Source organism: Pipra filicauda, unplaced genomic scaffold (assembly GCF_003945595.2).
Source record: "Pipra filicauda isolate LSUMZ 115617 unplaced genomic scaffold, ASM394559v2 scaffold266_size1643727_pilon, whole genome shotgun sequence".
Classification (NCBI taxonomy): Eukaryota; Metazoa; Chordata; class Aves; order Passeriformes; family Pipridae; genus Pipra; species Pipra filicauda.
The window spans coordinates 432155-457073 of NW_024104383.1; the positions used below are offsets into that span (position 1 = coordinate 432155).

Consider the following 24919-nt stretch of genomic DNA (forward strand, 5'->3'; position numbering starts at 1 on the left):
GGAACGCGACCCAGTTGCATAATTTTTTAGTAATAAATAGAGTCAAAATTGTTGAGCTCAGCTGCTGGCACAGTGAGACACCCTGAGCAGGGGGCAGAGGGCAGGGAGCCCCGGGTCAGCACCTCGTGACATATTGAGCCCATGTCCTTGGGCAGCGCGGAAGGAAGAGTGTGGAAACCCTGGGAGATGTGGCACCTCAGTGGGCAGAGTGTCCTGTGCCACAGGAGAGACACGTCCCCGTGGGGCTGCCCCAGCCTCATGTCACTTCCACTGCATCTGCACATCCCACATGGCTGCACATCCCACATCCCAGCAAGGCAGCGCTCCTCTTCCCACTCCAACTGCTCCATATCCAGGAAAGCTTCTCTTCTCCTGGAGAAACACAGAGCATGAACCATTTCACCTCTGCACTGTCAAACAATTGGTACATGAAACAAGTTCCTAGAGGAACACCCACAGACGTTTGCTGGGCGTAGCCCAGCCTGGATGGGGGAGTCACCAGAGCCTGCCACTGAAGCGCGAGGTGTGGCAGGAAGGACGTGGCAGGAAGGACAGGGCCAAGGCCAGCCCTTGGTCCCCACTGGCATCAGGGCCCTTCTCCCGTGCCTTGGTGCTGCCACTGGGCTCCGACCGTCAGACTGGGCTCAGCTGGGCCCTGCTGCTCCCACCCCACAGCCCCTCTCCTGTGGGCCCAGACAGGCATCGCCAGGGCTGCCGGGGGCCCGCATGGGTGGTCGGGGGTCTCTGCAGCTGCAGGTGGACACGGGACCAAAGGGCTCACACACCAGCCTCCTGCTGACCAGACATGCTCCAGCCCAGCACGCCGGGGCACACTGCTGACCACTGCGAGGGATTGCAGCAAGTGATGTTACCTGTGACGAGCCTGGAGAGCGGCACAGGGGCTGGTTATGGCCCCCAAGAAGCCATCCCTTTCCTGACACCTGGAGCAGGGCTGGGAGCTGGAGAAGGCACAGCCAGACCCCCACCATGACAGCCACTGATCCCAGGGCAGAAGCCCAGGACAAACTGGCCCTGGCCCCACTTCGCTGTGCTGTGGGGTGCCCAGGAGCCCAGGGACCAAAGTGGGGGCATGCCCTGCCCAAGGCACAGCATTGCCCTGGGCACGGGGCACAGCAGCCCCTCCCCCTGCACAGAGGCCGTTGTATAAGAAGTGGCATTTTGATTGATGCCATTTGACATATGGAGAATTCCCCACAGCGGGCAGTCATTCACTCGGCTGATTACAGGCTCTGACTTCTTTCTCTAATTAAAACTCTCCCTCCCATTTTAATTCCTTTGCCCCTGAACTCCCTGTTCTGGATCATCTCATATGTGATGACACTAACTGCCTGTGGCAGGCACTAGGGATGCCCCATGCCCGACCGGCCGGCCCCAGTGCTGAGCACAGCGCCCAGCGGCCCAGACCAGGGCCACGGGGTCAGGGCGTGTGGGGACACCCCTGCTCCCACACAGGCTGCCCATGCTCCAGGCAGCAGGGTCCCTGCCCTGGCCAGATGTGACCCAGCCCAGCCAGATGTGTCCCTGGCCCTGCTCCAGCGGAAAGTACATCCCTCTGGGCCCCTGACTGTTGTGCAGCCGTGCCCATGGGGACACTCAGTCCACAGCCCTGGCCCAGGGTCTGGATTTTTGGCAGGCATCTCTTTGCAGTAGCCTGACCAGAGGTATCCTCCCTGTACAGCTTCTCCCACGTCAGAGAGTCACATTTCCGTGACGAAGTTGCAACAATTTCCCTCCACTCCCAAATCCCACACTGGATAGGAGTCATTCCGAACAAATTCCTTCCCTTAACCATCCCACCACCCCACAGGCAGGGCAGGCAGGGCAGGCAGGGCAGGCAGGGCAGGCAGGCTCAACTGCAGACCACACTCCAGCTTGTCACTGGATAGAGCTCACCAAAGCACGATGAGAAAAACAGGATAAAAGAGGCTTTCTGAAGGAAAGAACAGCCCTCCTCGGGGCTGACAAACATGACAGGGCCCACTCAGGTTCTCTTGGCCCACTGGGACTCAGTTTTAATGTAACTAAAATGAAAATATGTTTAAACACAGGATTTAACCTTCTGACATGAGCTTTATTCTACCTGAGAGAGTATCCCCAGGGAGCAGAGCCCAGCACAGACAGCAAGCAGCCCCAGTGTGAAGCTGGAGGGAGATGGGAGGAGCCGGGGCGGCAATGCCAGCAGGACATGATGCTGCCAGGCCAAAGCCCACCTTCAGACCCGTCCCCAGGGACCACGGCCACCTTCCCCCTGCCCTGCTCAGCCATACATGGTGCCTCCCTTCTGTGGTGGAGTCGCTGTCCCAGCACATCTGTATTCAGCCCCAACACCCGCCGGATTGAGGCCGTTTGCCACAAAAACATGTGCGGTTATTTTTATATAAACAAGTTCCCAAGCAGGAGCTGGACTGCAGCGGTAAATACTGGGTCAGACCCTGTCTCAGCAATGTCTGTCCCACCATAATTAATATTGATTTTGTGCAGCTGAAATATAGCTACACAATTTAATTTTGCTGCTAAGATTTTTGACATTGCTGTTCTTAGAGATTAATGTGGGATTTAATGAAGGATTTGGTCTCTCATCTGTGATATTCCCTCATCCCGTCGTGTGCCGTGGCTGCACTGCTGACTGCTCTGCCGGGCGGTTTATTGTTGGTGTCCCCGTGAGCAACGTGGGGCCCCGTGCCCACAATGCTGGTGGGGCTGGAGGGGACCAGACCACCACACGGGCCCTGTGTCACTGTGCTGCTTCAGGGGAGAACTGGGAACCAGGACACTGGGCACACAGGAGGATGGAGCCCACAGCCGCTGGGATAGCACAGGCAGGGGTGGTTCTCAGCCACTGCCGCCAAAGCGCAGACAGTGACTGCCCATCCCCAGTGGGACAGCGGGACCATGGACAGTGTGACAGGGCACAGGGAAGGCTCCTCTCCTGGCACTTTGATGTGTGTGATGGCTCCCAAACTCAGCCTCAAACAGAGGGGGGAATTGTCCTGCCTTGGCTCCAGGTCCAGAAAGAACATGGTGGGGCACATGATCCCTCAGCCCCTTTGCTTAGGGCTGGGACCAGCATCTGACCCTGTTAATCCTGTCCCTGCACCCATCAGGATGAGGCCAGTGCAGTCCCCTGCACCTGGTCCAGCAACTGTACACAGCATGGCATGGCATGGCATGGCATGGCATGGCACAGAACCGCACAGCACAGGACAACACAGCATGGCACAGCACAGCTGGGCAGGACCCAGAGTCCTCTGCCCCGGGGGAGGGCAATGCAGGGTCTGGCCCTTGGGCTCAGGGTAGCACCATCCTTGCCAGTGTGTCTGAGGGGACACAGCACATGGAACAGTGACCATGTGGCCACAGCAGATTTTTCGCTTATCAAATCAAGGAGCAGCTGGATTAGAGGATTAGAAACCAAATTAATTACTAATGACTTCCTGGGGTCCGGGTGGTTCTGACAGGAGTCTCCAGGCAGCGGCAGTGCCGGTGGCGCCGGGCAGGCGCTGGGGGGACCGTTCACCAGCAGGCAGCGGGACAAGTGTGTGGGGCCAGAGGCCAGGACCTGGTCCCCGCTGGAGGCTGCATGGCCATGGCACTGCCGAGCCTGGCAGAGCTGGGGCTGGGGGACATTGCAGCCCCCCCACCTCCGGCTCCTGTTTAGCGCAGGCTGTTTCCACAGGTCAGCTGAGTTTGAGTCGGGGAGGCTCACCGTGGCTGGGCTCTCCAGCCCTGGGATGAGCGGGCGCTCCTCCCGTTTCCCTGAGAGGTTTTGCTCCTGGGGCAGCACATGGCCCAGGATATCGGTGCTGTGTGTCCGTCCCTCCGGCGCAGCTGTGTGGCCCAGCTCGCTGGGGGCTGCTGGAGGGTGGAGCGGGTGTGGGAGGGGGCGAGAGGCTGGTGCTGCCGGCACAGTTACTGGAGTGGCTAAATGGGCGCTGGGAAACAGCCGCTGCTGTCCCCGCTCGCCAGGATAGCCAGGCTGGTCGCCATCTGCTTCCTGACCTGGATATTAAACTGCAGCAAATGATGAAATATGTCCATGGGAAGAAAGTTTTCTCTGCCTGCCAGAGCATTTTGCTAGAGGGACGGAAGGACAGAAGGTCGGAGGAGTGGAAGGACAGAAGGTCGGAGGAGTGGAAGGACAGAAGGACAAAAGGTTGGAAGGACGGAAGGACATCGTGGGGAAGGGTGAGCTGGGCAATGGGCTGACCTATGGATGGAGGCTGGGTAGTGTTTTTAACCAGGTGCCTCACAGCCTGCGGAAGAGCTCCCCAGGGCCATGGAACCCCCCCAAGGTCCCAGGGGAGAGCACAAGGGCAGTCCCAGCCAGTGCAGGTGGCTGTGGCCACCCATCTCTGCAGCCCCCAGCATCACTGCACCCCAGGGCCAGCCCACTATGACCGACTTCCCTGTCCCATGGATGTGGGTCATGCAGCATGTGGACAGGTCTGTGCAGATGGCACTGGCTGGCAGGGCCACCAGAGCACCCCCGCCCGCTGGGCAGCCCCCAGCTCCTTCCACTTGTTACACTGGGCTAATTGGTTTAAGAGAGATTGCTGGGTCACTAATTACGGAGCCTATTGAACAGCACATCTAAGCTTAGGGATACAATTAAAAGTTCACCCTAATTAATCAGGGGTAATTAACAGACCTTGCATTTCTCTGACATTAATTAATCAAGGAATCCAGAGCAAATCAATGTGGGCATGGGGGAATCAGAGGAGGGAGTGTGTGGGTCTTGCAGGGGTGATGTGCTCCTTCACCCACTTTTCTGGGCTGGGACCAGAGCCGAGGTCCCCACGACAGCCCTGATAGCCCCTGAGCCTGTGTCACCCTCTGCCCACTGCCAGGTCTGGACCCCGCTCAGCTTCCTCCTCAGCACAGGGGTCTGTGTGGCGCAGTGACTTGGGACCTGGGTTCTGCTGTGGGTCTGGCCAGTGATAGCACTGTGGTGCTGCCACCAGCACTGCAGGGATCTGTCCCCACAGGGTCCTGCGTCCAGCCCACCAGAGCCTTTGTGCCCTGCTCCACCTGTCCTCGCCGTGCCCCCGCGGGCAGCAGTGCCTGTGAGGGGCCGCATGCCCAGAGGACACAGGGCCAGTGGCCGAAGCCCCACAGTGTCCTCGGCCAGGGGCTGCTGCAACCACGGCAATCATTAGCAGTGGTTTGGCTGCAACTGCCTCATCTCCAGCTCCCTAAGGAGATGCATATTGAGATAATCCAGACAAAATGATAGATGAATGTCGGCGTCTTGTGTATGGATCTGGCTGGGGGTTTGCAATATTTTGCTGCTAAGGAAGCCCTCGTTTGTGGTGTGATCGAGGACCCCGTGCCAAAGCACGGAAATTGATGTGCTCATAGCAGGAAACTTAATCACCAGAGGGGAAATGCCCACCTCGTTTTTCTCATGAAAGAGGAATGCAGCACTTTGATTTTTGGCTCCAGTATAAACAGGGTGTGATTAAATATTGTTTCCCCTCTCTTTCTTGTCATTAATCAGGATATAGCTGCGAGCGCTGGGTGTGACGTGGGGACACTTGCTTTGATTCCTCAAGTTCTTAAATGGTTTTGTTCTCTTTTCAATCCCATTAAAAATAGCAGGCGAGGTGTTCAAAGTTCTCCTGCTGAAGAGTGCTTCTGATCTGAAGGATGTGTGCTCACGGGGAACGTGCCTTTGGCAGGGAGAGCACCCGCCCGTGGCCATGTGGCTCCTCCCGCACCTGCACGTGTGGTGCCACTGTGCCGAGCCACGGCAGGCCGGGGCGGCCGGGGCAACCTCACACCACTGAACAGCATCCCCGAGCAGCTGGGGCACCGCCAGCCCTGCCAGGGTGGTGAAGCTGTGGCCCCCTGGCACTGCCCAGCCAGAGCAGGCAGTGCCCACTCCAGCTGATACAGGCACCTGACACAGGGAAGTGCAGGGCAGCCCATGCCCTCAGGACCCTCAGCAGGGACCACATAATCAATGATACAGGCTCAGCCAGAGCCTCTCTCATAGCAGTGTTTATGCCCAGAGCCCCACGGACCACGAGCAGGGGAGGGTGGCTGGAGGGAGTTCTTGCCCACGCTGCCTGGCAGAGCTGCAGGAGGCTGCCGGAACAGGGACAACAGTGAGCACCCCAGACTAGGAGCCTCTCAGAGCAGGGGCTCTCCTCCCACCACCCCTCCACTGGCCACTACATCTGCCACCTCCAGTGCAGTCAGAGGTTGCTGCAATGTCAAGAGTGGCTGGTTTAGGCTGTTCCCAACAGGTGCAGAGCTGTGTCAATGCCAGTGGGTTGCAGGAAGAAGACTGCAGGCAGGGCAAGCTGCTGGGAGACCTTCACACTGGGCAGGATGGGTCCAGCCTTGCAGCCCCTTTGCCCACCTGGGCTGGCAGCAACCTGCAGCTCTGTGCTTGCATCGTTCCTGCCCAGCAGCTGCCTGCACTCACCACATGGCCCTGACTGCAGCTCGCTGAGACGGGGAGCACGTCACTTCTTCACTCCCACCCGTGTGCTTCGCTCTCTCACAGCTCGGGCGCCCATGGAAATGCACCAGAAACTGCTTTCAAAGGAGTTAATTTTAGTGCAAAGCTGCCACCGAAGCTTCTGCTGTTCTGCCTGTCACAACCTCTCGTGTCTGGTACAGCCATGTACCTGTTCCTCCACGAGCTGTCTCACGAGCCCACAGCCAGGCCCCTGCCCAGCCATCCCCATGGCGAGCCCTTGTGGGCCCCTCTGGGCCACCCCAGCCCCAGGTGAGGTCAGTCAGGACACTTCAGCGGGCAATGGGTGAGGCTTCAAAAGCCTCTAGCAGTGCAGGGCTGTCAGGAGAGGGGTTGGTGTTGCCTGGACTTTCTGCATAGACTTGTTCTGTGGGGCTCAGGGGGTCCCCTGGGCCATGCCCAGTGGGTTCCCAGGGCCCGTACAAGTACCAGAGCCATGGGGCTGCTCACCCAGAGGAGACAAGAGGAGAGAACCACTGCCAGGTGCACAGCAGCCCCTGAGGATCGTACAGGTGTATTGGTGCTGGATTTGGGGTGCTGCAGAGACCCCTCGTGGGTGAGGGGCTGCTTCCTCTGGAGCCATGGCTTTCCTGCAGCCCGAGACCTCTGACAACACTCCCTGCTCTCCTGGTCTTTTGTGGCTTTTTTAGCCAGCCTATGGTGGCTTCCAAATGGGGCAGTGACACCTCTTGGCATGTGGGGGGGACCCCCAGTGCAGTTAGGAATAAGAGGGCTGCCCTTCCTTCACCAAGCAATGGTGCCAGAGGAGGCAGCAGTGTTGGAATTGAGTGTGAGTTACCCAATCCTCTCCCTTCAGTGGGAGCGGGGCAGCTTGCTTCTGATTTTCTTCCTTCAAGTTTACGTAAGGCAAGGACGGGTTACAGAGCTGTGGAAGAGCCGGGCTGGCTGAACATGAGGTGACACTGAAAACAAGCTTCAAAAAAAAATTACCAGCTTGTGTTTGAGTACAGATTCCTCATTTGCAGTTAAATATAATTGTGAAGGTCTGTGAGCCAGAGAGATATTTCTAGTTATTGGAGAACTAGCTCCTGCCCCTGTGATCCCCGAGGAATGATAATGAGATTTACCCTAAGCAGGCACTGCGGCGAGCCTGGAGAGCTCCGTGCACGATGGTGTCTGATGAGAGCAGAGATGGTTACGGGGTCCCCGCCTGCCGCAGCGCGCAGATGAACCCTGCCACTGCATCATTTTCTGTGTTGCTCACACAGTGCCTGATGCTGACAGACCCTGCAGGGCTGCCTGGAGCCCTCTGACACCGGGGAGGTGGCTCTGGCTCCCTCCAGGGCAGAAAGGATGCTCGTGTGGGAGAGAGGGAGGATCCAGCCACTCTCTGGGGCCAGGACATGGGGAGCTTGTGGGTCATCCTTGCCCTTCCTGCACTGCCTGCTCCCAAGGCCCTTGCCTCGTTTTCCTCAGGTCCTGGTATATCTCCAATCCGAGCACACACAGCCAGCAGGGGCCCAGCCCCACAGGCAGGATTCAGCCACTGTCCCACAGACCAGGTGGTCATGGCTGGGACAGAGGGTCAGCCTAACCTGGCACCCTCATTCTCATCTGCTGGATGCAGTGCTGGGGTCGGTGCCTGCTGGACCTCATCGTGGTGGGAACAGCCCTGGCCCCTGGTGTGGTGGGTGGCAGAGCTGCAGCACAGCCCCTGCTACAAGGGGCAGGAGCTGCAGCCTGAAGCAAGGGGAAGGGCACCAGTGCACCCCTGCCCACCTCGGTTATGGTCTTTGCAGCGTCAGTGACAGATATGTAAGGATTAAATTGCAGTAATCTCTGTAATCTACTCAGCAAGATTAAAACCTCCCCCCTCCCCCAGACTTTATCCCTTTCATTCCAGGACTCCTGAGCAGTGATTACAGCTGGGGGAAGCCATTTAGCTTTTAAGCACCGTTCCATCCTTCTTAAAAATGCATTTCAGAATCAAATGAGTTTGTGCAGCGTGGCCAGAGCTGGCTGCTCTGGCTGGGCAGGAGGCTCGGAATTAGGACCAAAGTAGCTTGAGTCAGAGTCAAAATTAAATTTATTGTTTCTGGCCTTATTGGGAATACAGTGCATTTACAACTGATTAACAAGGCTTAACAAGAGTTCAGACTCAATTCAAGGCAGCTCCAAAGCCTGTGCTTCCACTCTGCTGTCTGATGGGCACTTTAGGACTCCACTGCCCTTGGGAGACCCCACACTGCAGCACTGGGAGATCTGCCAGCCAGTGTTGGGTTGGGTGGGGATGAGCCAAGGGGCTGCAGGAGCCAGGATCAGCCCTCAGAAGGAGCTCTGGGGCCAGGGCAGTTGAAGCACCATTAGCTGATGGGACTGAGCATCACCTCCCTCCTCTGCACCAAGCCTGTGGCTCTCACTAGGCCAGGATGGTGTGAGGGTTACACCAAAGGAGAGGGAGGGACAGAGGGAGGGAGGGAGAACCACATGAGTGCTGACGGCTGCTGCAGTGATGGTGGAGCCTTTGGGAGTGAGGATGCACACCCAGCGTGCTCACAGTGCTTGGGAATGGCTGAGTCCTGCTGGCACGTGCCCCCTCACAATATCCACAGTGTCCTGGGCACGTGCAGCAGTTCTCTGAGCACCATTAGCTCCGAGTTCCATCCCTGCACCCTCCTTGTCCCTCACTGCTGCCCTTGGGTCTGGCCCAGCCACATCCCTCTCTTCCACTGTCCTACTGCAAAATGCCAAAATGTCCTTTTTCCAGCTCCAAGTTTTCTGCCAAGACAGGGAGAATAGGGAGGCACTTGAGCAGCAGACCCTGAAATGCTGTGCCTGTTTCAGGACCTCTCCAGGGCCATGAGGCTGAAGCAGCTCAGCCCTGGTTGCCCCACAGCACTGAGGATCCCCCTGTCCACATACACGCACTGCCCAGCCTCCGCACAAGGGGGGGTGGCAGTTTTCAGCCCAGAAACGAAAGGTTGTTAATGACATACATATTAGACACAGAAAAACAGATTAACAGTGACACTTTGGCCCTGAGGGCTTTCTTTGGCTCTGGAAATGAATTCTAACCTTGTTCTCTTCTGCCTACAACCTGGAGACATCACGGGCAGGACACCACCTTTAATCTTATTTGCTATTTCCAGCGTGCATTTTATTGCTTCTCTTTTTCTTTAGGTTTCATGTGCTCCTGGCACGAACGCTGTGTATTTCTGTAATAATCTCCTGATCCCTACACTTGTGCAGCTTTCGCTCTGCCTGCCTGGCAGCTGCCTGTGCTTGGGATGAGCCCTGGTCCAGGTCCTCCATGGAAAACCCACAGAGCTAGGAGCTCCTGGCACTGGATCCTGCTGCTGCTAGTTCATGGTATGGGGTGATCAGTCCCTTGGAAAGGAAGCAAGGCAAAAGGGCTGAGGGCTGCAGACAGGCTCCAAATCCCTTCCATGGTGTTTGTGTCATGACTGCTGCTGGCCACAGCCCCGTGGTCCCATGAGCTGGGTGCTGCTCTGGGCATGGAGGAGCAGGACAGGCTACCAGGGCCATACTGGAGAAACTGCCCTGGGCAAACCAGCACACAGGAGCTGCAATGAGCTGCAAGTGGCCTGGGAGGCACAGAACGCTGGGAATCCTTCAGGGTTAATGTCAGGCAAGACAGTGGGGTCTCCAGCTGTTTTGGTAAATCCCAGGCCAGCAGGAGACAGGAGAGCTTGGGAGCAATGAAGGAGGCAAGACGGGAAAGATCCACTTGGGAAGAGAGGCAGGAACCCAAGGAGTAGGGGCTCTAATGGGACCTTGAAAAGAGCCTAAAGGCAGTGGGGAAGAGAGGACAAAGGAGAGGATGGCATAAGGCTGGCAGAAGGAGGCAGCGCCAGCTCCTCACAGGAACAGCTGAGGGGGGCAGGGGGAGCCATGACCTTCTCCAGAGCTTGCAGTTCTTCCTCCAAGCCCCGTGCTTCGAGTTGCTGGCTGAGAAGAGGGAATCTCCTGCAGCGATCCAGTGGGCTCTTTCCTCCTGCAATGCCAGTGCCTGGCTTCCCCCTGCCGGGGATCCCACCAGGAGCTGGCTCCCAGCGCTCTGTCAGCACAGGCGGCAGGGCCGGGAGCGTGCCGATGGCACCAGAAAGCTGTTGTTTATGTGGAGTGGGGTGTAAACAGCAAAACATGTCATGGGAAAGACGTGCCCTGCGCGGATACAAAGACTGGAAGCAAAATTGTTGGCTTTACAAAACATTCCTCCCTTGCAAGCAGAGAAACCTGGAGGTGTCAAGGCACCAGCAGCAGCTTTATTTATCCAGACGCCTCTAATTTTCATGCTTAGGCAATGTGTCTGCTGCCGAGGCTGGATCACCACACGGAGGTAGTGATCTAAAATGGAAAAAGCAACTTTTCCACAGATTTGGTGGTTTGTCATGGAGAGGAACTGAGCGATGGACACTTCCCACCGCGGGAAGAGGAACCTGCAGTGCCCAGTCCCTCGGGTACCCCCGCCCTCGCTACTGTTGCCCAGGCAGGGCAGCATCCTTCAGCCAGAGGGCTGAAGCCCCATGGGGTCTGTCAGTGCCAGGGCCCTGCCCAGCACTGTTGCAGGGGATACAGGCAGTGGGAGGACCAGCCTTGGGTGCGTTCACACCAGCCAGGGATCACCAAGTGCCATCTGGCTCCTCTGGGCTGGTGCTGGGCACATGGCTCCATCACCCTGCCTTGACCCATACAGAGGGGCCAGGACACAGCCCTCCTGGGCAGAAGCTGCTGCCACACAGAGCAGTGGACACAAAGTCCCAATAGCAAAACCCTTGTTGGTCATTCAGGTTTGGCCCCATGAGGACTCAGCCCATCCTCTAGATTCAAAGCTCTCCCGAGCCAGTAGGCTCCTTCTTCTGTAAGAAACTCCATTCCCAGGGAGGAGCAGTGCCACTGCTCCCAACACCAGCCCAGCTGAGAGGCTGCAGGCAGCACAGCTTTTCAGTTCTTCTCTATCGTTCCTTACATCTGCACTGAGTTCTGGGTGTTGTACAGGAGGAAACCTTGTTCCTGCCCTAGACTGGCTGCCAGGAGCCTGCAGCATCCTCGTTTGTGTCGGGCTGGCACTTCTTGCCTGTCTCTCCCTATTACCATCATTCTTCCCAAGGAACAAGACAAGTAGTTTTCTGCAGCTGAACAAGCTTCCAGTGCTGAGAAAGCAGGAGTGATGGTTGTTAATGTCTAAGCGGTGCCGCACACAGCCCTTTGGCTCAAGAGGAGCAGCCAAGTGGAAGCCTGGGCTGTCGGGGTGAGAGAGGGAAGGGAGAGCCGGAGGTGAGGATGGAGCAGGCTGCACCCATACCCTGAGACAGCCGATGGGCTTCCCGGGTCAGCCTGCTTGTGAGGCATCACACCTGGGACAGGCGGGGCTGAGCAGCCCCGGTCCGGCCATGAAATTTAATTCTTGCGTCACTTTGAAGCTTTTCCCTCCTACTTACCGGCGGCACCGCGGCGGCCGATGGCTGCTCCTCCTGCCCTTGCCGAGGACAGAAGCGGCTGCTGCCGTGGGGCGGCCCCGCCGCGCTCCCCGCGGGGGCTGCTGGTTGCGGCTCCGGCACCGGGCAGGGGAGTCCCGGGGACCGGCCGTGCCCCGAGCCCCGGCTGCCGCTTGCGGACGGGGGCTGCTCGAACCACTCCGGTGCCGGTGCCGGTCCCTGCTCCCGGGCGGGGGCCGCTCACCCCGCTCGGGTGCCGGTTCCCTTTCCCGGGCGGGGCCTGCGGGACTGCGGCAGGTGCCGCTCTCGGTCCGGCCGCGGGAGCGGAGGCGGGTGGCCCCGGCCCCGCACCGTTGCTCCGGGCGGTTCAGGGATGGCTGCGGGAGCAGGACGGGGCAGAGTCGGGCAGGACAGCGGGAGCCTCCGGCCCCGGCGGCGCGGCGGGGATCGGACGATCGCACCGGGACCAGGGCCCGGCAGAGCAGGACTCGGCGCGGAGCGAAGCCGCCGCAGCCCCTGGCAGCCCGGTCCCGGAGGAAGGAAGGGCTCTGCGCGGCGGTGCCCCCGGCCCGGCCCGGGTGAGGCAGCGGCCGCCGAGCGGCCGCGGGGGCTCCGGGAGGCGCTGACGTCAGGCGGCCCCTTAAATAGCGGCGCAGCCGCCGCTGCCCCGGCACTTCCCGCGGAGGCAGCGCGGAGCCGCGGCCGCCCGAGCGCGGGGATGGCCGCGGCGGGGCGGCGGGCACGGCGGGGCTGGGGCGGGCACAGCCCCCCGGGGCGGCCCGGCCGCGTCCCCGCGTAGCCGCGGGAGATGCCGGAGCGGCCGCGCCGGGGCCGGGGCGCCGGGGCGGGGGGGGGCGCCGGGCCGGGGCGCGCCGTGCCCGGCGGCGCGGCCCCATGGAGCCATGGCGCGTAGGGCGCCGAGCGGGCGGGTCCTGGCCGCGGCTCCGGCTCCGTCCCGGCGGCTGGCGCGGAGGGTCCTCGTCCTCTTCACTCTCTCGCTGTCCTGCTCGTACCTCTGCTACAACCTCCTGTGCTGCTGCGGCGGCTCCGCCGCGCCCCGCGCCCGCTGCCCGCCCGTCCGCGCCGCCGCCGCCAAGAAACTTCTGCAGCAGTCGCGGCCGTGCGGGCGGGCGGCCCCCGCCGAGCCCCCCGCCCCGCCGGCCGGCAGCGCCCCGGGGGCGGCCCGCCCGGGGACCAAGCGCCTGCCGCGGGCCATCGTGGTGGGCGTCAAGAAGGGCGGCACCCGCGCCGTGCTGGAGTTCATCCGGGTGCACCCCGACGTGCGCGCGTTGGGCACCGAGCCCCACTTCTTCGACAGGAACTACCACCGCGGGCTGGAGTGGTACAGGTGAGGGCGGGGGGCTGCGGGACCGGCCCCCGCCCGCCCCGAGCACCCCTTTTCCCTGGCCGCCGGGCACCCCCCGCCCCGGACAGTCCCCGTCCCGACACTCCCCGGGCACCCCCCGCTTCGGGCACCCGCCACCCCGCTCCCCGCCTCTGTCTCCTCTCCCCTCCCCTCCCGGCGGAGTCGGGTCCGCATCCCTCCGTCCATCGGCGGGGCGGGAGCGGCCGGACCGGTACGGCGGGTGGGCGGAGGAGGCTGTCGCCCGGTCGCCCTCTGGAGTTTTCCCTTCACCTCCTCTTCCCGCAGTGCCGAGTAGGTCGCGGCTCGGTCCCTTCGGAGCGAGCGACTGCAGCCCACTGAGGCCCAGCCCTGCCGATCGGCACTCAGGAACCTGGATGATGCCAGGTTTTCCATCCCGTCTGAGGAGACGCTTACCTGGGTGATCGCCCTCCAAAACGCGCGAATGGCCGTGGGTGGATGGCTGTGTTCCCGCAACCCCACTCGGTGCGCCCCTGCACCCTTCTGCCACCAGGCTCGATTGCTGGCTCTGTGAGAGGAACAGTCCCTATCCTCTGTCATCCCATCTCTCTGAACTCGAATAACTGTGGAATTGTCTGGAGTCTCTTAATAATTTGCAGAGGATGCAAGTGTGTCTCCGGCAGGAGACGACGGGATTTTAACTTCAGTAAAGGCTTTTGTGAGGAGCTCTGGGTGCTCCTCAGCGAGCGGTGCTGTGAGCAGATCACAGCGCCCATGCGATCAGCCCCTGCCCGTGGTGCTGCCAGAAGTTCACCCCCAGCTCCCTGAGGTTCCCACCCGGTGTGTCAGTGGGTGTTGGCTGTGCTGTTGTACAGTGCTGGGTGTGTTTGGGCAAGGCTGTGGGGCTTCCATGGGGCATCAGCCTCAGGAGGCAGAGGAGGGCTCAGCCTGGCCTGGTGCCTGTGAGCTCACGCAGGGTAAAGGACCCTGTAATTGTCCATATGTCGGAGCATCGTGGCAGATGGTGGAGGCAGCCCACGGGGCCCCACTGAGCTTGCTTGCCCTCTGTCTTGGCAAGGGTTTCCCAGAAGAGATGTCCCCAGTTCCAAAGCTGGAACTGGGCAGTGGCTGGCAAACATGGTGCACACTCTCAGCTCTGCTGGGGTTCTGATAGCTGGGGATTGTGCCCAGGGAGGAAGCTCAGGCACTGCACAGGGAGAGCTCTCTGGGATCACGGCAGACCCTGTAGCTGGGAATGTTCAGCTCCTTTTGTGGTGGTACTGGTGGCAGGTGACAGAAGAGCCAGGACAGACACAGGTGGAGCTTGCTGAAGCCCTTTTCCTCTCCTGAGGCTGTCCTGTGGCATGCCTAGTTCCTCCTGCCCTTTAGAGAGTAGCTGCAGCAGTGTCCTTCTCCTGCTTTTGCCACTTGGCAGATCTGTGTCATTCCTTCATCCTCCCCCTGACATCAGGCACTGTCACCCATCCTGCATCCCCTAAAAGACAGCAGCTGGGAGCAGCCCTGCAGCGCAGGCGTGCAAGGACAGTGGTTTCTCTAAAGAGCAGTCAGAGTGGCAGGATGAACCTGGGTCCTGGCTGAGTCCCTCACTCGGAGTTGCTCAGCACCTGCCTGGGAAGCAGCCCCCCCAAATCCTGAGCTGGGCCCCCCCCTGCAATCCCAGTCTCTGAGTGATCTGGGCTCTTTGCTTTCCCTGCGCACGATTGGTGTGGGGAATGTGGGACTGGGAGTTTTGGAGGCAGCACAGGACCAAACCTGTGACACTGCTCCTGCAGGAGGTTCAGGACACAGGGCCTGCCCTGAATGAAGGGAATGTAAGGGCATGTAGCGGCACCTGTGGGCACCAGGAGTGATGCTGGTCCAGGAGACAGGAGCCGGGTCCCCCTTGCCTCACACTTGGCACTGGGAGGCTGCGGCAGAGAGCGGCCAAGCAGACGACCCCCCAAGCCGTGGCTCAGCCTGGGATCTTCCCTGTGAAGAGGCTCGATTGTGACCGGGAGGGATCAGCCTTTGGCGGCAGCGAGGGCGGCTGTGGAGCGAGGCAGGGGCAGCGCTGGGAGCGCGGCCGGGTGAGCAGCACTGCCCGGGGCCTGGCTCTGCCTCTGGATCGATGGAGAGATCGCACTGGAGCAGTGGAGCCTCCAAATTAGTTCAGCTAAAACAATTAAATGACACTTCCTTGGTTTTATTACCTTTTTTTTTTTTAACCTGACAAATGTGCCAAAACTTAAGCACAGAGGCTGCTAATGTATAAAACGTGGAATTGATTTTCCTCCTTGCAAGTGGAGCAATTAAATGTGGAGCAAGTCTAACCACAGCACGATGAGCTCCTGTTGCTCTGCCAAGAGCCTGGGGAGCAGGAGAGCAGGATCCTGCCAGTGGCTGTGGCCCAAAAAGGACAGAGCTGAGGCTGGGGACAGCAGCTGTGGGAGCTGTGAGGGGCTGCCTGCAGCACCCCGAGGGAGCTGTACCTGGCCTGGCTGGGGCTGTCTTCCAGCTGCCAGCTGGAGAGAGCAGATGCTGCCAAGCTTGAGGAGTACCATGGTGGAGGGGGGGCTCTGCAGACAGTGTGGGGCACAGACCCCTTGGAAAGGCAAAGCCATTCCAAATACGAGCAGAGACTTCTCCCGCAGGAGTCCCTGGCTGCTGAGTGCCTGATCTGGCTCTGTCCTTCCCCTGTTATGCCCTAGTTAGAGCTGAGTGGAAAGACCAAGTTGGTCTTTGAGCAGTGTGAGAGCTGGGCCCCTCCAGTGATGCTCCATAAATGTTGGTTACTGTTTTCGCATGTTTACCCCTGCCCTGGCATTTATCTGATGCAGAGATGGCAGAGCCAGTGGGAGGGGACATCTCCTGATCTTCGTGTCCTTGCCGCTCCAAATGTCGTGCTTACTTACAGCTGCTGCTCTCGTGGTGCTCCTGCCTTAGCTCCTGCCATGGCCCAGGGCAGCCATAGCTCCCCCCTGTGCAGGGAAACAGCATGCTGGGCAGAGCCAGACCCCTCGGCTTCCCCCTGGGTAGGACCACCACCCAGGATCTGCTCGCTCACTGACTCCAGACCCAGAGCCCCTGTACCATTTTCAGTTCCCATCAGTCTCTAATCCACCTCATTAGCTACAGATACACTACAGGAAAGATATTTTTAGCAAGGTCTGTTTTAAGACAACTGAAACCAAACAGCAGCTACTGGGGAATATCGATTCATTACCAATTCTGTACTAAATGTTCAATATTGAGCTTTTTCCTGCTGCAAGTAGTGTGGGCCAATAACCTTCAATATTTTCCAGAACACATGGAAGATAGTGTCATTTAAATTGCAGTTAACTTTGAGCAGTGACTCTAATTGCAGCATCTTGGGGTGCAATTGGGGTTTCCTCCTTAGGATTCCTGAGTGACCGTCAGACACTCCAGCGTTATTTTCAGAGAGAGGAGCTTTTCCTTGTGGATGCAGTGGCAGGCTGAGCCTGGCTCCCACCCTGTAGGTCCCATGCAGCCCAGAGGCGGTGCTGGCGCAGGGCAGAGCCCATCTGGTTCCACACCTGCCTGAATCCTGTCTCAGGGATGGCACTTGGGAAGCCCAGCTTCCCCACGTGCCACTGCCACAGGTCCCTGGAGCACCGTCCCTGGAGCTCTGCCCACCACCCCTCACCCCCCCCTTGCCTCTGGTTTTGGGGTGCCCCCAGTGCTACAGCAGCACGAGGAGCAGTGCTGGCCTCGGAGAGGTGGGCACTGCGCTGCCCTGGGGAACAGACCTGCCAGCCGGGAGCATCGAGATGTCCCTGCGACCAGGGCCCCACGGAGGGCAAGGAGGGAGCCGGCAGAGCCGCTCCCGCTCCACCCGCTAATTGCTCCCGGCTAATGGCTGGGCTGGCTCACACACAAATGGGAGCCCATTAGGCTTTGCCCGGCGACAGGGAGTGTGTGGGGGCTTGACTGACAGTGCATTTTGGTAAAGTTAATTAGTGAGAAGAGAGGAAGGCAGCAAGCTTCAAGGATGCTTTGAAATTTCCTTGACTTCAGAGAGTGCCCTCGGTCTCAGGAATGGACATGGGAGCCCTGGCAGAGTCTGTTGTGTGAGGAGGTGTCCCTGGCAGCATGTTCCCTGGGTACTGCTGTGCCCACGCTGCCTGTGGGCAGCAGTCCTGCCTGTCCTGCCCTCTGGGTGGGCCAGGTCCTGCCAATACCCTCACTCAGTCCAGGAGGGCTTCCCTCCACAAAGAGCTGGGGGAGACGCTGGAGATAAACCCACGTGAGATGCCAAGCCTTTGACATTAACGATGCTTATCCTTGCTCTGTTCCTTGACCTTGTTTGTAAATGCTGCAGTTTGTTCTTACCTTTGCTTTGGAAGCACTAGACCAGCTGGTGACCTGGTGTGCCATGGGCACAGCTGCTCTGTGAGGCTTGTGAGCAAAGGATGCCAGGCCCTGGTGACCCTGGGTGTCCATGGCAGGGCCAGGCACTGCCCACAGCGTCTGTCCATGGTGTCTGTCTGGAGATGGCTGGTGCCAGGGAGCAAGGAGCAGAGCTGGCTCTCAGGGCAGGCAGTGCCCCCTGTGAGTGATGAGAGGTCTTCAGAGCCTGCTGCCAGATTGGTGGGGTTTGTGCTTGGTGCTGGCATGTTGTCCCATCCATTTGCAGGCTCCTGGCACCAGGAGGTCACTAAGTGGGTGCCACGGCTCTAATGTGGGCCATTAACTCAGGAATCGCTGCAGCAGCTGTGGCACATGTGGTGGTTTTAAAAATGAATATTCAGTTTTGAAGTTTCACCTATGGAAGGAGTTGCCTTGGGGAGGGGGAGACCCCAGCCTATTTCCATGAGCACAGGGCAGTACCCGCTGGCAGGACTGTGAGCTGGGCTCTGCACAAGCCTGAGGGAAACCTCCCACCCCACCGACCTTGGCCTTTGCCAGACCCTCTGTCAGTGCTGGACAGTTATTTAGGAAGGTAGGAGTGTGTGTGTCTGTGAAGGGACACGGCAATGTGCCCTTTGGAAAAGAATCTCTTGACTTAAGGACAGTGCAAGTCTCTGGAGCATTTAAATGATTAAAAATGAATCAGCAACAAAGTTAATTACTGTGTTCGCTCTGCTTTTACGCATGGAAATGTCCCTCATTAGCTGTCTAAGAGCACTGGTGTAAATTCTTTGAACATAAACATTTATTAAAGGCAGCCGCTCCATCATTAAATCCTGGCTGCTGTAGTGCAGGGTTGTGGCTGTGGGGCTGTGGGGCCAGGCCAGCTGCTGCTGGGGCCACGAGCCCTTGGGTGGTGTTTCCAGCTGTGGACATGGTGCCATCTCTGCAGGCTGGGGGACACAGTCAGTCTGTCCCACTCGGCATTGCAGGGCCCTCCTCTCAGGACAGCTGGTCCCTGGCCCCATGGTGCTGCCTGCAGGTCACAGAAGGCTGTGGAGCAGCACTGGGGGATCCCCTCTGCCCCCTCAGCCCCTCACAGTCCTTGGCTGTGGTACAGCCCTCAGTCAGGGTGTCCCTGTGTCCTCGACGGCTGCTGCAATGTCTCTCAGCCAGGGAGAGCTTTTTATCTTCCTCACACCTTGATTTCTCACGTTTGACCCAGTTTTGCTTAAACCTCCCCGTAGCTTTGCTGGAGCTTTTCATCCCCCACTGCCGCCCGTTGTCCTGCTGAACAGAGGGGGCTGGGGGAGAGCAGGTGCTGCTGTCACTGAGCTCACCCACGGTGTGGCACGGCACAGCATGGCACGGCATGGCACAGTCCTGTGGGCAGCTGGGGCCGGTGCTGACTCCTGCGCTTTCTGTGCTCATCTCCAACACGTGGAGCTGCAGCTGGAGACACACTCACAGCCCACCCTTCTCTGCTGGTGACATCAGCCGGGAGAGGGGAAGCGCAGAGCTCTCGTCACAGGAGCAGGCACTTGGGATTTTTTGCCAAATCAAACAGTTTGTTTTATGCTGCTGGATGGATGGAGCCCAGGATCACACACGTCAGCCTCCAGCCTCCACACACAGCGGGCTGCAGCAGGGAGGGACTGACCCAGAGCTGCTCTGCAGGCTGTGGGACCAGGGCTGCAATGGTATTATCAGTGGGTGCTGCTCTCCCCGTGCTTATCTGCAATATCTCAATTGACTGATGAGGTTTTGTACAAATTTTTCCTTGGGAGAGTGTTTCATGCGTTTGACATCAAAGCGGTGCAGCCGGTGAGGGAGCGCATGTTTCTTTAATGTGGGAGTGTTGTAGGGGCCGTGGGGTGCCCAAAGGCAGATTATAACAAAATTAATAATTCAGGGCTCAGAAAGGTGCTGGTGAGGAGTTAACTCCTTCAGGACAAGGCACTGCTGCAGCTGGGCAGGCTCTGCACTGCTGCTGCCCAGCGCCCACGGGGCAGTGGGGCTGCGGGGGCCGAGCTGTCTCCCGGGGGCCGTGGGGCACAGCTGGGCCACGGCAGGGACAGCAGCTCCCCTGGGCTGTACCCACACGTGTCCCCATGTCACTAACACGGGCAAACCAACCTCTAAATCTGGGCTGAAGGGAGTGTTAATGCCCATATCAAATAACACTAAAGGGCTTTAAGAATCGAGTAACTCTAATGAAAGTACTCTCTAATTCAGGAGGAATTAATACTGTCCCTGCAGCCAGAGCAATCCCTCCAGTGTCAGCCGTACGTCACTGTCCCTGTGCTGGCAGTGCTGTGGCAGCAGCTGGCTCAGAGCACACCAGAAGCTGGTGCCGAGGCTGGCTGGGGACATCAGCAGAGCCACGAGATATGTCCGTGGAGCAGCCAGAGTTGGCTCCTGGCTGAGCCCTGGCCACACAGCACTGAGGGCCAGCACCAAGAGCCTTCACACCTACACACGCAAGCCTGGGGCATAAAGCTGTGTGACATGCTATTTGTATGCAAATAACTCTGTGAATGCAGAAGTCCAAAAATATCATTTTAAAGTCAGGTGTAATTAACTTTGCCATGCGTTTCCCCGCTCCTGCAGCCCGGGGGATCCTGCCGTTAGTGGAAGATGAATGCCTGGATGACATGTCTCCCCCTTGCTTGGTTTCACTGGTGATTTATTTATCTGCCCGGGCTGTGTTTTGTTGTCTCAGCAGTCTCTGTTGTTCAGGAGCAGCAAACACTGGGAGTCCATTTAAAAAAAACAACTCTTGTCTCATTTCAGTAATTTACTATGCAGAGGTTTTGTGTTTTTTGTGATGGATTAGAACCTGTAATTTTGTTTTTGAATGCGTGGACCTAATAACTCACGTAATGAAAGTCTAACAGGCCTGAGGATGAGCCATTAATGAAACAGCAGTTTTATGATTCTCCACGATATATTGTAATAGTGAATCACTTACAGAGCTGTCCCACACTGATTTATGATGAAACTTGTTTGTGATGTGGAGATAGAGCCGTGTGCCTGCGCTGAATTAGCATTTCCCAGCAGTCATTAACCAACGGGAATCGTAATCGGGATTTATGGGGTTTGAAGTGGAGCAGTGGGAAAGGCCAATTAAGCCCCGTCCATGCTCAGGTACCTCAGTGAACCAGCCCTGCTAATTTATGCCAACTAATTAGTTTGTTCTCTCTCGAACAAGGAAGCTGGTCAAAGAGCATGTGAGGGTATGTGGGCTGGTGCCCCTGGCACGTGCTGCTGATCCCTGTGATGTCCCAAGTCTTCCATCGCTGTCCCCTTGTCACACAGGGTGTTGTGAGCTGCTGTTGGATCTCGTCCCAGTTAGGTCTTTCCTCGGCCCAAAGCTGCTGGCCATGACCTGTGTTTTGGGGACCCTGGAGGTGCCAGATCTTGGTCACTGATGCACCGAAGCCCCTGTGTTGCGGCACCAGCGTGGCCGTGGCAGCTGTGCCAGGTTTATCACATGGATAACTCAGTGTCTTGTGCTCTCCAGCGGGATGACTGCAGACAGGGATGCTGTTGAAATGGCTGCAGAGGGGGATGCTCTGTTTGCTTTCCCTGGGTCCTGCTGGCCCGAGCCTCAGTGGGGCACTCGGGGCTCCGGGGTCACCCCATGACGTGACTGCAGTACCAGCTCCGGGTGCCCATGCAGGGGTGAGACCCTGCCTGGGCATGTGCATTGTAGGGGGCTCACAGGGAGCCCCACGAGCTGAATTCATGCTGTATCTGCTCACACCATGGCTGCTGCTGGAGTGTGGGAGCAGCAGGAGAGTGCTGGCCTCATCCTGGCTGCCAGTGCTCCCTGCCCACTCCAACCAGGCATTCCCTGCCTGCTCACTGCCCACTCCATCCTGGGGACCCACGGCACCAGGAATCTGGCTGAGGTGGATTTTATAGTTTATTCTAGTAATACAAAACCAATTTATAAATTTTTCCATCCCATTAGTTTTTATTTGATTTGGATGTTCATATGTCAAAGTAAATTATTTAATTAGTGCTAAGCTGGGCTGCAGGGATGCTGCATTTCCCCCAGTCTGGTGTTCCCTGCCTGGCTTGCAGCCTGGCTCCCCGTGCCAGGGACAGACAGGAGCCCATCTCAGAGCCCATGGGCCAGGTCAGGCCCTGGTGGGGCAGGTGATATCCTCGTGGGCATGAGCCCCGCGTCCGTGGGCAGCCCCTTGCCGCAGCTCCCACCAGTGGAGTGGCACAGCCCCCCCGAGGCCTGTTCATTTCTTCCCACGGCTCCTCCTGGCGGTGGTGTGGCACAGCCACCACGTTCCTGCGTCCTGGCACTGGGCACACACCCACTGCTGTGTGTGTGGGGCTGCCAGTGCCCCCCATCCTCTGCCCAGGGGGTCCCTGGGGACTGGGACAGACCTGGGAGAGATCCATGGCCAGGGTCCTCCACAGCGCTGCCAGGAGGAGCTGTACCTGCCTTGTCTCACTGGGAGGGGACACGCCAGCAGCCCCATGCTGCAGTCACCACCTCCTGCTGCCTGTCCCGGCTCCTTCCTCACCATCACCTTCTGCTTCGCTTGCAGGAGCCTGATGCCACGGACGCTCGACAGTCAGATCACGGTGGAGAAGACCCCCAGCTACTTTGTCACCAAAGAGGCACCACGGCGGATCTTCAACATGTCCCGGGACACGAAGCTGATCGTGGTGGTGCGGAACCCGGTCACCAGGGCCATCTCGGACTACACGCAGACCCTCTCCAAGAAGCCGGACATCCCCACCTTTGAGGGGCTGACCTTCCGCAACCGCAGCCTGGGGCTGGTGGACACCTCCTGGAACGCCATCCGCATCGGGATGTATGCCGTGCACCTGGAGAGCTGGCTCCAGTACTTCCCCCTCTCCCAGATTCACTTTGTCAGCGGGGAGAAGCTGATCACAGATCCAGCTGGGGAGATGGGCAAAGTCCAGGACTTCCTGGGCATTAAACGGGTTATCACAGACAAGCACTTCTACTTCAACAAGACAAAAGGCTTTCCGTGCCTGAAGAAGTCGGAGAGCAGTGGCTTGCCTCGCTGCCTGGGCAAGTCCAAGGGCAGGACTCATGTGCAGATAGACCCCGAGGTGATCGAGCAGCTTCGGGACTTTTATAGACCTTATAATATCAAATTCTATGAAACGGTCGGGCAGGACTTCAGGTGGGAATAAGCTTCCAGGAGCAGTGCTGCAGTGACATGAGGCTGCAGTCTTCCATGAGGGGGGCCCAAGGGGCTGGAGCCAGGATCCTCCCAGCTCGTCCTGCCCGGAATTGCAAGCAGAGGCAGGCGAGGGCCTCCCTGTCCCTTGGGAGTCAGCAGTGCTCTGGAGCGAGCCAAGACAAGGAAGACACAAGAGTCCTGCTGCAGCCACCATGCTGAGGGATGAGGGCCCAGCAGCACTGCCTGTCCCGGCGGGTCAGCAGCGCTATGGCTTGTCCTGTGGGGTCCTGTTTGCTTTTAACACCACGTGGTCCCCAGGGCACAGTGATGGCCCCATCCCGTGGCCTGTGAGCAGGCTGCTCCAAGCACGTCCCTCCTCTGTGTCCCAAGGCAGATGGGTGCTCCTGGACAGTGGCAGTGGGACTGTCTCCCCACACCCTGGGCAGGCAGAGCTCCGGCCTCTCCACTTGACTTCGTCACTCGTGCGCAGTGTGTACCCATGAGGACAGTGAGATGTATCTGGTTGACAAAGAAGTCCATGGAAAATGTTGTACTGATATTTTGTCCTGTGAATAAAGCACAGAATCCTGCTGTTACGGGTACTTTAGTGGCACTAGTTTCCTTGTTCAGCATGTGATCCCTTCATGTAAATAAAGCGGCTTCCACTGGTCCGTATGCATGGGCTGTTCTTAGGGCAGGGCTGGGCAGCCCCCACGCAGAGCTGGGGGGCCGTGGGGAGCCCCTGTGCCTGCTGGTAGGTGAGGGAGCAGGTGGGGGCTGGGGCAGGTCAGGGGGTCAGCCCGGCACGACCTGGGGACTGGCAGCACAGCCCTGCCCAGGCCTCCCCAGAGCTGTCCTCTGCCACGGGGCTGGGGAAGCCTCAGGGCAATGCACGGGGGCCGTGTGGGGATGCAACACACCATGGACCAGTTTGCAAGGCCTTACTGAGAGTGATTACTGACCAGCGAGCTCTAACAGGAAAAAATTGGAGGTAATTAGTGGACATCTAAGAGAACCCCATCTACATCTCTGCCACTGTCAACCATGGGGGACCCAGCAGCAAGGAGACCCAGAGGCAGCTGTGGGCAGGTGAAGGGAGAGCCCAGATTAACAGTCGTTGACAGGAAAATGGGATATTTGCTTGTGTGATTTTTCCTTTAAAGGAGAAAAACATTCACAGTGAGACTCACAAATCCCAACCTCGTAGTAGAAAAGCCATTTCCAATCCACTCCAAGGAGGCAGAAGGTGCTGAGTTAGATTGATCCCCCTGACAATACTGTATTAGTGGGAAATTAGAGCTGGAGCCTGAGGAAACCGCTGTGATATCAAACAATTACTTTACATTTGTCCTTACAAATGGAGGGAGCAGAAATGTGCTTAAATCAAGTATTAGCTTTCCAAAGGGCAAGCAAGTGAGGGCTCGGAAAGGGCTGCACTGAAAATGCTGAGCACATTAGGAGCTCTTAAAAATGTCTGAAAAAGCTCCAAGTAGGCGATCTGCATTCCAAGGAGGTGGCGGGGAGGGGGGTGGGCGGGGTTGGTGTTTGGTGAGGATGGAGGGGTTTGAGGACGTGGAGCAGTGCTGGTTTGGTGACCTGACACCGAGCAGAGGGGCTGCCAGAGGGAGCCCCCCTGCTCGCCCAGCCTGGGATGTCTCCCCCGTGAACGCCCCTGACTCGGGGGATCTGGGGACAGAGGTTCTGCTCTCAGGGCCATCAGGGCTGTGTGCAGCCATCCCTGGTGCAGCACATCCCGTGTGTGCAGCCATCCCATCCCTGGTGCAGCACATCCCGTGTGTGCAGCCATCCCATCCCTGGTGCAGCACATCCCGTGTGTGCAGCCATCCCATCCCTGGTGCAGCACGTCCCCGCCCGGCTGCCCCCGCGGCACAGCCACTGCCGGTGCGTGCACTGTGTTCTAACGGGTTTGCTCAGGCCTGAACCCCAGAGAGCGGCTGTTTAATATTTATCAGCTCATAAATACTTAAATGTAATGAATGTGACTTAAGTGGTCCCTGATCCTGCTCACACTGAAGAGCTCTTGAGACGTGCTGGGCCGAGGGAATCCTTCCTGGGTCCCATTCACATCACTGGCAACTGCCCTGCCCAGGCAGAGCAGAGC

General features: G+C 58.5%; 2 protein-coding genes across 2 annotated transcripts; one reads left to right on the forward strand and one right to left on the reverse strand.

Moving 5' to 3' along the window:
- Positions 1–8534: 8534 nt before the first annotated feature.
- Positions 8535–12829, reverse strand: LOC120323451 (translation initiation factor IF-2-like). Its single transcript, XM_039382352.1, has 3 exons — positions 12804–12829; positions 11929–12675; positions 8535–11730 (listed from the first exon to the last, which is right to left on the reverse strand). Exons 1-3 carry the CDS (start codon positions 12827–12829, stop codon positions 11274–11276), a joined length of 1230 nt encoding a protein of 409 aa, XP_039238286.1. The 3' UTR covers positions 8535–11273.
- On the forward strand, positions 12816–23468 carry HS3ST2 (heparan sulfate-glucosamine 3-sulfotransferase 2). The gene is made up of 2 exons (XM_027736196.2): positions 12816–13273; positions 22189–23468. The coding sequence occupies exons 1-2, from the start codon at positions 12828–12830 to the stop codon at positions 22805–22807; spliced, it is 1065 nt and encodes a 354-aa protein (XP_027591997.1). The 5' UTR covers positions 12816–12827; the 3' UTR covers positions 22808–23468.
- Positions 23469–24919: the final 1451 nt, after the last annotated feature.

Bases quoted from the DNA above. Each gene is read 5' to 3' on its own strand.
- HS3ST2 (XM_027736196.2), top strand. From the start codon at position 12,828: ATGGCGCGTAGGGCGCCGAGCGGGCGGGTCCTGGCCGCGGCTCCGGCT. The intron at 13,274-22,188 runs GTGAGGGCGGGG...CTTCGCTTGCAG, and splicing joins CGCGGGCTGGAGTGGTACAG to GAGCCTGATGCCACGGACGC.
- LOC120323451 (XM_039382352.1), bottom strand. From the start codon at position 12,829: ATGGCTCCATGGGGCCGCGCCGCCGG. The intron at 12,676-12,803 runs GCACGGCGCGCC...TGCCCGCCCCAG, and splicing joins CCATGGGGCCGCGCCGCCGG to CCCCGCCGTGCCCGCCGCCC. The intron at 11,731-11,928 runs GTAAGTAGGAGG...TCACCCCGACAG, and splicing joins CGGCCGCCGCGGTGCCGCCG to CCCAGGCTTCCACTTGGCTG.